This window comes from Strix uralensis, chromosome 3 (genome assembly GCF_047716275.1).
Source record: "Strix uralensis isolate ZFMK-TIS-50842 chromosome 3, bStrUra1, whole genome shotgun sequence".
In the NCBI taxonomy this organism is placed as follows: domain Eukaryota; kingdom Metazoa; phylum Chordata; class Aves; order Strigiformes; family Strigidae; genus Strix; species Strix uralensis.
This window is the reverse complement of record NC_133974.1, coordinates 66,369,308-66,381,882: the sequence shown is the minus strand read 5'-3', so window position 1 is coordinate 66,381,882 and position 12,575 is coordinate 66,369,308. Positions and strand designations below refer to the sequence as shown.

The following is a 12,575-nucleotide window of genomic DNA, read 5'->3' as shown; positions in this document are numbered from 1 at the left end:
GCCATGGGAATCCTCTGCTTCAAGAAAGAAAATTCAATTGCCCTAAGCCTGTTAGGACAGCTAAAGTTAGGCAGCTTTAGATTTCGTTACCTTTGGATCTCACATAATTATTTTATTTCTAACTGCTGCTCTGAGATTAGTCCAAAGCTGTCAGGTGTCTTTGTCCATCTCTTCTTTTGGGATGGATGCTGTTTTGTGCCTGCTGTAGGGACTACCCTCATAGTGTGAGTTCCCTTCCTTCCTCTTCACTGTACATAGTGGGCTGTGCCACCTGGCAGGAGATACTTTCCAGACCTTTTGGTATAGCATACCTTCCAATTCCCCTTGGAGGGCAAAATTTGAATTTGTTATTTCCTGGGAGAGAATGACACATTTATCAGCCTTGCAATCAACTATAAGCAAGCTTGAGAGTTAAACAAAATAAAGTAGATTTGTTCTAACCAAACAAAGAAGAAGCTGGAAACAAAACTACATGAAACTTGAATATTGAATTATTCTTAACAAAAGATTCCCTTCTCCTTTTGAGGTCTGTCTGAGGCTGATCCCTCAGATACCATGTTGACAGCTCATTTGAGGAATACCAGAGACAACCTTCATCCTCTCTCGTCTGTTCAGAATGGATACTTTTTACATTCCCTTCATCCATTTTAAACTAAATTGTTTTGCTCTTTGTCTAGAGCTGAGATGAAGTGACTTGTGCTCCTTAAAAATGCTTGTGCCATTTAAACACAAAACTGATACAGGACATCGCTTAAACTGTTCATTTTCTGGGTTGTTACAGGGGTCTTGAGTCTAGTGTGTTATTCTGAAAGTGTCACACATACCAAAGTCATAGTTTTTGACTCAGATTATCTTTGACATATGTAGGACCTACCTCGAGAGCAGATAGAGGAGAAAAGCAGAGCAAAGCAGAACACTTTTTTCCCACACTACTGTTTGTCACTTGTTGGAGTTCCCGACGCTCTTTCAGGCACATGGGTTTTGCAATGGGTGACAACAGTACTTGGGTGGATGTGCAGAGAATGCTTGCTGCTGGAAGTGTTTCCAAAACTTCGAGGTTACGTTTGTGACCACTTCAGACAGATGTTTAATGCTGGAAAACATGAACTGTAGTTTACCTGGCGGAATAAACTGAGAATACAGTTGGCATCTATCTTAAAAAGAATTTTTCAATTAATATCTTCAAAGAAGTTTGTGACTTTTGTCAACCTGTTTGCTAAGGGTGACAGGTTTTATGGTCTTGGTTTCAGTCTTTCATCTCTGTGCTGAGCACATCTCATGTTGCACTGCTTGAAGGTTTTCCTTGGCTCCTATTTTAAGTTGCAGAAATTTCAGGGCTGGCAGTATCTCACTGTAGGAGCTCTCTCTGGATGGTTCCCTGGCCCACAACCGGCAGGCACACAGGGCTTCAGCCATCTGCCCTACAGTGGAAGTTGTCTGAGGAGCTTCGTGTTGCTTCCGTGGTAGTTGTATGTCATCCAGACAGCAAAATATATGCCAGGAAAACTCTCAAATGGCAGTATCCATCCTGCTAATGTATTGCTTTCTATCACGAGAAACAAAGTGCTCTTTAAAAGAGAACACTTATCAGTGTCTTCATCTTATAGATGGGGAAACCAGGCATGCTGCAGTGAAGTAATTTAGCCGAAGTCACCCACCAGGCTGCTGGCAAGGCTGGGAATAAATGAAGTCTCCCCCATCCTTTTCCAGTGCTCCTTCTGCCTTTTCTCCTCTGTCACTCCCCAAATATTTCTGTATCTGTCCATTCCCTATTTCTCTTACGCTGTCCCAAAACAAACAACGAGTTGTTTTAAAACATTCCACAGCTCATTTGATCAGAACAAGGATCCGGACTAAACTCCAAATCAAGCAATTGCATTGTGACTATTGACATTCTCCCTGTGGTTCCAGCTGAATAAATCTCTTTGTTTCTCCCCTAAAGCATTGCTGTGAATGGCTATAATATTTACACAAAGATTAAAATCCCTTGGTACACCAGAGTTGCTGTGCGCAGGCTAAATAACCAACACATACAGCAAATTCTTGTTACCTCTTGTTTATCCTTCAGAAGGAAGCAGAAACTTGAGAGAACCTCAAAGCTTCAACCAAGCTTGAACTATTTTCATTTCTTGTGAGAGAGCCTGGAAGAGCTTCTGCCAGGCCACGCTGCTGGGATTCTCCCCTGGCTGCTCTGGCTCCTTTGGCACAAAAAAGACCAAACAGAAGAGAAAGCTTGTGCTGATTGCTGGCCTGAGCTCAGCAGCCGTGGTACCCTTGTAGAATTTAGCCAAATGTACTAAAAGTAGTCATTAACTGCACCCATGAGGCATGTGCTGAAAGTATCTTTAAACATTCCTACTTTGAGCGTTGTAATACTGTCGTGTTTTCACAGGTGTCTTCCAGGGATGAACCAGTCTTTCTGCATAGACTGGAAACTTCCGCATAAAAAAACGCTGCATACATAGAATGGGATGTGATGGGATTCTAAGACAAAATAAGAATATGAGATGCCTGCCAGTTTAGAGATGCCAGTTATTTTCTGAACAGTTATTTTTTAACAGCAGGACCCTCTCAGTACTGTTTAGCAGAGCAACACCAAAGTGAGAGGAGAAGGTAAAGCATTCCTCTCTCTGCCAAACACAGCAATGAAAAAATAAGTTTTGCATACCTATGAATTACCTTCATTGTCTTACAGAGCATAAATATTATATATGTATTTAATGGAGTCAGTGTTGGATCAAAACTGCAGAAAGGGCAAGGAACTTTGAGATGATGTTATACTTCAAGTTTCTGTGCTCTCAGTTTCTCTGCTCTGTGTTGCCATTACCTATCACCTCTAGCTGTCTTCTTTAGATAGTACCTTATATGCAAACCAGTATTCTCCCCTCAGGCAGGAAGATGATTCCCAAACACAAGTGTGGTAGAGATGAGCAGCTCTCTGAGAGAACCTCTTGCAGGCCTTGCTCATTTCTTGGCTCTCGGTTATCTTCAGCTTCCTTCACACGTTCCAACTCTCCAGATGAAATAAAGGCAGGAAGACACCTTCACGTTTCCATGGTCTCTTCTCTGTGTCACTGCTTTAGGGTCTGACTCAGACTAACTTTCTTTTTACGAAAGTACCAAGTTACCTGGTTGTGAGTGTTTTTCCAGAGCTCTGCACCGGTGCAGTCCCAGGCACCGATGGACAGCTTCTGGTGTCCTGGACTCCCTCCCTTGTCTTGCAGGAGGAGCAGGTCCCAGACCTGAATAGCAGTTCCACCACAGCCCATCTTCCAGGTAAACATACCTCACCAAAGCAGGGCAGAGGAAACCATCTTCAAGTTTTCCACCTTTTGATTTCTTCTTCTGCCAAGCATTTTGCTTTTCTTTAATCAAACAGAAAGTTTCTGTCCTCTTTTGTTTTTCAAAAAAGTCTCCTAATTTTATGCTTTGTGTGTACTTTCCTTGAATTATTTCAATACTTTTTTTCCACCTTTAGTTACAATTCAGGGTCTTTATGGCTCTGTTGATTTTTTCCCCCCATCTACTTTTTTTTTCTTCCTAACCAAAGGGTTCAGAGGGTCAGAATGACCTCATATGCTTTTCTTCAACTTATTTTCCTCCCATTTTCAGTAGTTCACGAGTTGTCACCAATAGGACCTCCTGTCCGTCATCAGGATGGATATGACTGACACCTGAACTGTCAGTCCCTCATTTGCTTTCTTGGGGCACAGCTCCAGACCCCCTGTTGGTACCAGCTGGTGTCTCAGGTGTCATTTGGTACTGTTGAAGCTTCTCCTTTGACATGCCTTAAAGGAAACAATTTCATCTCAGCAACATGGGGGAACACAAGTCCTTCTGATCTTCGCAACTCAGCTGTTCTGTTGAAGACTCCTCTTAATTGATACTCTTTTCCAATTAGTCTCTTTGGCACTAGCAGTCATTCAACGTATAGGTCCCACAGGTCAGAAGAGTCCCAGATATCCAGTGGTCCTACAGAAATGCCACGCAAATACCCAGCTGTTCAAGCCAAGTAATTTTGCACTTGCTTCAGGTTGCAACTTTAACAGTCTTTGGGGAGAGTAACTCTCTTTCAGAGTTACTGTGCCTTTTCACCAATACCAGTTTTATAGCTGTAGTTTCTCAACACTGTATGTTTCCAGCGCTATTCATCCAGAGAGCAGGGTGTTACAAAGTATGTATTATCTGCTTTTTGTTAATGAGGGATGAAAGACAGAGATGCCAGGAATATAATCTTTACCAGTGGCTTTTCAGTTAGAGAAAAGAACAGAATCAAGAAAACTTAAATTCCCTATATTTTAATCAAAATTCTCCCTTTCAGGGTGGCAGTGATATATGCAAGGATTCAAGATATTTTTTTAGATGGCAGTACTGAAAAGAACTGCAGGATTTTCTGCAATAATTTTCTCCTCGCTGAGAGATTACAAATGCTTCATGGAGCACAGTGAAAATTCCTTAAAATTACCATAAGCCCGATGTACTTGTCTGTTTCTTGTTGAGTGTCTATTAAAAATCATTTGATATGTAAGTACTAGGGTGAAGTAGATGAAGAATCTCTGAGGTTTTTTTTGTAGCACTGGAAGTTGTGGTGCCTTCACTGTGACTTGGCCAGGCCACCAGGTTTGAAGGATTGCTGGGTGAGGCATGAGGAGAAGATGAAAGCAACAAATCTTAGGAATGTGCCTACGGCAGAAGAGACAAGTGCTCATAGTTGAAATGATTAGTCAGAAGTTTGGGAAGAGAGATTACTTCTATATACTAGTTGAAACAAGCATGTTCTTTGTGATATCAACACACCTACTTTTTATCCTCTCAAATCCTCAGTTTTCTACGCTCATTTAAATGCAGAGGCCCTTTCTGGTGACTCTCTGCAGCAAGCTGCTGGTGCTACTAGATCAGCCAGAGTCACAGGGAGACAGAGAGTCATCTAGTAACTAGTACCTGACCCTAGGGATTACATGCAGACGCTTTCTTTTTCCCATCAAATTTGCAGTCAGTCTCAATCCCTGTCATCTCTAATGAGCCACACCAGTAACTGCCAGAGTCAGGGAAAACTGGTGTAACCTGTATATGCCTATCTTGGATCAAGTGCTTGGAGCTAAGGTATGCATTTGAACCTCTTCTCTGTGCTTCCATACAAGAGTTGTTAAATACGTTGTGTGTTTCGCTTGTTCCAGATAGTGGGTGTTCTTTGCTTCCTGCTGGAGTCTACACCGAACATGTGCACTAGGGAAGAGCATTTGCCATAAGAGATATTTTCAGCATTTTCAGTATAGCAAGAAGTAGGGTAGTAAAGAATAACGGAGTGTAGATACAGATCCTCTGTGGTGGACCTAACACTGGCTGCAGGGCTGCTGGACACAGGATAATATGAAATGCAGTCAAGATGATTATTCGTTACTTTCAGCTACATTTATCATACCACCAAATTGCAGCCACTTTTGACTTCATAACATTCAGCATCTGTAACTTGATGTCCAGTTCTGCAGTATTTTTTGCTGCTGTGTGCTCAGACATTGTCCCTGCAACTAGATGGACTTGTAGACGGTATTCTTTAAAAGCTCTGATTCAGTTCCAGAATTTTGGTGTTGCAGAAATCTTGTAACTTCTGACTGCTATTTATTTAAGTAGAGGTTTTCTGAGAGACATAGCATTTTCAGTGTGATAGTTAATTAAAGGTTTGAGCTGTCCCTTAGAATTAGATTGTTCATCTTCTAGCTGCAGTACCAGCAAAGGCAGTTTGATTTTAAAGATTTTTGAAAACCCTTGCTTTTCAGTGTTACTCTGGAAGCTAGTGAGGGTTTTACAGTGTATTTGTAAACAGCAAACAAAATACGGCTTGCTACCCTCCTCTGAATTCCACCAAAATCTTAAAACCCTCAATGTTTTAAGAGAATATCTGAGTCTTAAATGTTATTTTGGTTGTTTTTTTGAACCACTTTCCCTGCAGATTTCTGTTGTTCCTTTTCAGGAAATGGAACTGTAAAAAGAAAATTGCTTTATTATAAAGGGCAAGTAAATCCTCAAAGCTTTGCATGAGATTGGGCATACATGTAAAGCCAAAACCAAGGTTGAAGTAATTTCAAAATACGTTGTATTTCTACAAAAAATATTTAAAACCTCAAAGTTGTGTTTTTGTAATTGCAACAGCTGTGAAAAGTCCCTTCCCTGACCATATCCCATATAATTATTGAAGGATGTAGCCCTATAGTTTATACATCTGAGACTGGGCTGTCTTGACCCCTCTGAACCCTCTATTTGTTTGGGCTCTGAACCATTCTAACTACAGGAGGCTTTGCACTGGTGCAAAGACCTGCCCCAACGAGCTTCCCTGCAGTATCAAGGTTGTAAAAGTTTACTGCTGTTGAGTCAGTTTATGCAGTTTCCATGAGCATATTGGACTGGACCCTAAGTTACAAACACAAGGGCTGGCACTGATGCTCAGCAGCATCCTGTGGTTGTCCATGCTGCCCTCTCGCCAGCGTGCTCCTTCAGCACTGCTCTGGCCTGGGCCAGCCAGCAGTCCCCAGGCTCTGGGCATGGGTGCTAGGGGATGGAGCAGGAGCTGTTCCCCCAGACATTTCTGTACAACCATCTTTGGCCTCTTTTGTTTAGTGGCGTAGATATAATGTAATACGTATTTTGTATTTCAGACATCGCTGTGTGTTTACCATAAACAGCATGTCCCAGTAATGCGTTGTAGCACTGCTGGTTTTGAAAGGAGGGAAGGGGAGGTTAGCAAGTCCAGCATTGTTCTGCTTTGCCATTTACCTTCCCTAGCAGTAATGTTTTAAACAAGCATAAACCATCCATCTGCATTACACTGCTTGTGAAATAGAGTGCGTTTAGCTTCCTTTGTGAATAGAAACATACTGCATACTGAAATGTGGTGCTCTCAGCCACAGGTCAGTATGTGACAGTATTAGATTCTTGCTGTAGTGCTGACAGCTTCATTCTCCACCAGCCCCATCCTTCTGGCTTGTGTGTGTGTGTATTTGTGTGTGTATTTCACAGTAGTAGAAAGAAGAAAAACACCCCATCTCTTTGGTTATTTATATAACTTAGTATGCAGATTTTTATTACTGGATATTTTTAATTGGCTAACAGTTGTCATCAGTGATGTCATGGTTCCAGAAACGTTCATAATGTCTACTTCAATGTTTTTCACTCTCTTAACCAAAGGGGACACTTGATTCTACAGAAAAAAATACACATGGAAAGCAAAATTAAATTATTTTTCTTACTGTACAGTTCTTAATAACTGTATACAGAATATGCAAATACCTCTCTTGGTTGGCTGCAGTAGTCCATCTGTTCTGACAGTATCTCATATTAGATTATCCAAGATGTTTGCCAGCATCCGAGTATCTAGCTTTCCTGCAAACCTCTACCAGAAGCAGAAAGAGGCTACGCTTTCATGAGAGCAAGAGAATCTACACAAAGCAAACTAAATAGACTTCAAGCTGCTAAAAGACTACTTGTGTGCCTGGGGAAAAGAAGTAAACAATCTTTTTGTGTGTGCTGCTTTCACTGTAGCCTGTTTGGAGCCCTCTTTTCCTTATCCTAAATGCCTCTTTTGCTTGCCAAAAATAAGGATAATTAAATGTCCTTTTAAGTGGTGGTTAAAGCTGCATGATAAGAATACCTATCCTCCTGATCCAGTTCCATATAGTAAATACGAAAGGAGAACAGTCCTATCAGGCGTGCTATTTCATCACTCCTGAGACTAGCTAAGGCGGAGACTTGAAATAACCAATTTTCCCCTGCAGTGACATATGCGGCATCCTTACAAGCATCTCTAGCAGCATGCCGTGCCTCTCGTGTCTGCTATTTATACAGTAATGCAACTGAATTGAAAAGCAACAGCCTTACGCTGACTAATTTTAAATCAGTGCTCAGGTTTGTGATTTTAAAAGGCAGCTACCAATAAAAATGTAAATTTAAAAGAACCCCACAGTCCTTTCTACTGACCCAGTGATAACTATATTTTGAATTAAAACTGTTTTTCCATTGTCCTCAAAGGTTTTTTTATGCCAGTATATGATTATTACGTATTTAAAAAATAGTACAGTAATTTTTTATTTCCTGACGGTGCTGAGGATGAGACGACCATCAGTACTAGCTGTTTCTTCTCCCCACTTAGAGTTTTTCCTTTATGATAAACGGAAAGTAGTTGTATGGAGAAATGTCATTTAATGGTTTTCTTTGCAGTGTTGGATAACGTCTTTGTATAAATGGTGTTATAGCATACGTATTATTTGTGGTAAAACAATGCATGTTTCAATGTGTTAGGCTCCTTTCAGACGAACTGCAAGACTTGGAGAGCTATCTGTGTCTCCTGAATTTTTTTTTCTGAAGTGTAATGCTTTTAAAAAGCAGATCTGATTATTCACATTAGTCTCCAGATTTCCTTCCCCTTTTCTTTATTGCATGAGGCATTAGCATGGAAACACACTTCACGTTTCTCAGGCTTTTGTCTGTTCCTGCTGCTTTGCCTACTGGAAGTCAAACAGTACTACTTGGTTTCTGACATAACTGATTACTATGGAAATTATTACCATGTCATAAACAGAGGATTTCATGTGTCGAATGTGCGGCAGGAACGTAGACGATTCTGTAAGGGGAAGGTTCCTGGTAGTAAGGAAAAAGGGAAGAGAAATGCAGAAATTACACGATGCCTGTGCAAAATCCATTGTTGCAGATTCTTTTTCAGAAGGGATAACCTGCAAGAGCATGGGGATCAAGCAGTTTGCTGGGGTTTTTTGGTTTAAAATGCATAAGAAGATAACTGTGAACTTGTGCTTCGAAATAATTATTTTATTTTGACTCCAGCAGTTGGCACTGGCCAAAGTGATTTCCGAGGGCATTCGATGTATGTCCCAGATCACTGTTCCACGCTAGGGAGACTAGACAGCTATCGCTCTGCTATGCAGCGCTCTGAAACCAAGGACACCAGCTGCCAGACGGAGGAAGTTAAAGTTGTGCCCCCTTCAATGAGAAGAATACGAGCGCAGAAAGGACAAGGCATTGCAGCCCAGATGTCTCAGTTCTCCAGCTCATCTGGAAACATGTCAGTGATGAGTGATTCTGCTGCAGTTATATTTGCTTCTCGCCAAAATAGTGACATAGGTTTTCACAGCTTGCCTCGGGCTGGTGCAAGAGTGTCTCTGCAGTCCCTAGAGCAGACACAGAGCATCTCTAGACAGACAGAAGACGTCGCTGGCACTTTACCCCACCAGATAAGTAAATTGCAAGTGGATGATAGTGTTGTGCATCTGAGGAATAATCCCACGCCAGGGACCCTGTCGAGGCCAAAGTCTCAAGAGGTGAGAAGCTACGATAATGAAAAGTCCGCAAGCCCAGCATGTGTGGTCTCTCCGCATGCCACCTACTCAACGAGCATCATACCCAATGCAACACTGTCATCCTCCTCAGAAGTTATTGTTATTCATACTGCCCAGAGTGTTGGATCGTTGGATAGTAAAATTACCAGCTCCACTGCCTACCCAAAGCCAAGAGACAATTTTGTTGCTAGCAGTGCAGTTAGCGGTAAAGAAGATCACCATTCTTCAAGCGGTAACTGGAGTGAGAGTAGTTCCACACGTCACTCACAGACTTCAGATACCATCCCATCTAATACCGTCATGATGCTTTCTCTTGGTGACTCTGCTGTCTCTCTTAGCACTCCTGGAAATGCAGAGGGTGGGTCTCAGAGCATGAGCTATAGCTGTAGGAACAATCTTGCTTTACCAACCCCTTCCCAGGACAGTGATGGTAGGAGTGAATCCAGCTACTCAGGGGAGCAAGCACAAGCAGCAGTAAACAGCACAGAGCACTGGCTGTACAAGTCTGCAGAAAGCAGTGAGACTGCTTCATGCAAGGTGGTTTGTACCACACCAGGCTGTGCCACTCCCGGCAGCAACCTCAGCAGCAGCAGCCTGGAGAGGACTTCGGTCAGGGATGATTCTACTTCTTTGTATTCTATGGACCATGATGGTTATTACGGTTCCATGCATATGGACTCTGGACTGAAGTCAGACATGCCATGCAATAGTGCTAACGGTTTTGGGAACCCCAGGGACAGCGTGGTAAATGTCTTTGAAGGAAAGGAGAAGAAACATCAGGATGACCAGTCAGGCAAAGGTGACAAATCCCTTGCAAGAAACATCTCTCTGAAGAAGGCAAAGAAGCCACCTTTGCCACCATCCAGAACCGACTCACTCAGAAGGATGCCCAAGAAAAAAGCCCAGTCCAATGGACAGGTACTTGATGAAACCCTCATTGCCACCCTCCAGCATTCTCTGCAGCTGAATCTCAAGTGCAAAAATGGCAGCTCCCCTTCCCAGAGCCCCTGCAGTGATTATGAGGATCCCTGGGTGTTGCGCTCCCGCAGCCAGAGCTCAGTCAGTGCAAGCAGCAGCATGATGTCCACTACTGCCCCAAACCTGTACTCCATCTGCACAGTCACTCCCTCTCAGAGTGAAACAAGTAGCATCAAGTCGGAGTACGCTGACCAGTGGGGTTACTACAGTGACTATGCCGCAGTGGCAGATGACCAGGTAAAATCTCCAGTGACCCATTCTGCCAGTACATCATCAGCTCTCAGCGATTACAGCATCAGCCACTTCAGTGATGGCTCAAGGGCTTCTGTGCCACAAGTGCCCAGTGGACTGGCCAAACCAAAGAGCACTTCTCCGGAGAAATCCCACCGAGTCACATCGCCATCGAGTGGGTACTCCAGCCAGTCCAATACACCCACTGCGCTTACTCCAGTGCCTGTATTTTTAAAACCTGCATCATCAGGAAATGGGAAATCTAAGCTGAAGCCTAAAGTGCCTGAAAGGAAATCCTCTCTTCTGTCTTCAGTCTCCATGTCTTCATCCTCCACTTCTCTTTCTTCAAATACATCTACTGAAGGGAGTGTGAGTGTGAAGAAATTGGACCCCACCCTGAGCTCTCCTCCGGATTCTGGAGCACCTCCTCCACCACCTCCTCTTCCAACACCTCCGCTGCATTGCCCCAAACTTTCTCCTCCCCTTCCCCCTCCTCCTCCTCCAGCAGAAGTAATGGATCTGTCACCATTGCCAGCCTCTCCCACGTTCCCCCCTCCTCCGCCAGAAGCTGATGTAAATTCTTCCTTTGCCCAGACTGTCCCATGGTTTCCACAAGAAGCCTCCATCAATTCGTTCTCTTCCCCTGTTCCTCCTCCTCCTACTTTCCCCTTAGCTGTCCCACCACCAGCACCACCTCTTGATCCCAAGCTAACAAAAGGTGCAACAATATGCCCACAGTATTCTTTTAAGAAACGTAACCAGGAAGATTCTTGCTACAGTCCAGTGAAACAGCCACTCAACAAGCAAGATGCATCAAGACCTGTGATGCCCTTAGTAACTACCAAAGCATTGCAAATGGTGCAGCTGAGGTCTGTGAAAAAAGTGACAGAAGGTGAGCCATCACCTGAATCTGCTTCTGAAACCACGTCTCAGGAAAAGGGTAGTGTAAATACATCATCGCAGTCTTCCCTACAGCCATCTCTCTCACTAAGACTCAGTAGCAGCTTAGGCGAAGAGGAAATGAAAACTCAAGGCACTTCATTTAAAAACTCGGTTCAAACACTGGCTCGGGGTTCTCCTCTCATTCTCTCTGATAACATACCTGCGCTTGACAGCGATCAAAAGCCTGCGAGTGCGGTAGGTCTAAGCAAGTCTTTCGAATCTGATGCACTGGGGACAGCTGCTGAAGACACACCTGAGTCTTCAGTGCAGAGTGAAGACCTCCATTCTGGCATGTCACTTCAGGGGTCACCAGCATCTCCTGACAAGACTCAGGTCATACTGCCAAGCAAGAAACCACCTCCTATTTCAAAGAAACCCAAACTGTTCCTTGTTGTACCACCTCCACAGTTAGATCTTACAGTGGAGAAAATAGCTGAAGTGAGTGATACTGTCAGAAGCACATCAAGCCCAACTAAGAGAGACGCTGTGCTTGCACACTGCGAGGAGGCGAGAAATTGTCTTACAGATGGACTCAGTTCTAGCGAGATGGACTCTGGCAGCCTGGTTCCTGAGGGAGGAGCTGCCGGATTCACCTTCTCTGAGACAGTGGGAGCTAATGCCTTTGTGGTACAGCCTGCTGCATCACCAGTTCAAGAAGAACCCAGGCAGGAGGAGCAGTCCGCTTTTGATGAGGGAAGCAGTTCAGGCAGCAGCCAAGACAGCGGCAGTAACACTGACGGGCACCTCTCTCAAGAGAACGAAAGTGGTGAGTCTCTTTTCTCTGCCTCTTCTTCAGATACAACAGTAGCTATTTTAAAGAAGCTGGGGAGTGAGAGTAGCAATCCTAGCATTCAGGTGGGCTTCTGTAGAGAAAAGAACCTCTTGCAATAGTTGTAACTAAAAGCCTAAAGAAAGTTGCAGGGATCCAATTAATATTTTATGAGATTTCTTATAATTTCTTTCTGACTTCTCATTATTGCAGACATGGAAAGAGAATGATGCTTTGTTTAACTGTGCTAGGATTAAATCATGCTATGAAAACATGGTTAGCTTTGTTAATTTTGATTTTCTATTTTAGTG

The 12,575-nt window shown here is 43.3% G+C and overlaps 1 protein-coding gene across 12 annotated transcripts in view; it reads left to right on the top strand.

Annotated features, from left to right (window-relative positions):
* NHSL1 (NHS like 1) overlaps positions 1-12,575 on the top strand; it is a 185,448-nt gene that overhangs the window by 163,678 nt on the left and 9,195 nt on the right. For 11 of the 12 annotated variants that reach the window (XM_074862649.1, XM_074862648.1, XM_074862650.1 and 8 more), the window contains one exon: positions 8,833-12,261. In XM_074862649.1, coding sequence (XP_074718750.1) covers positions 8,833-12,261 — 3,429 coding nt within the window. The remainder of the gene's footprint in view (positions 1-8,832; positions 12,262-12,575) is intronic. The other variant, XM_074862652.1, reaches the window with a different exon arrangement.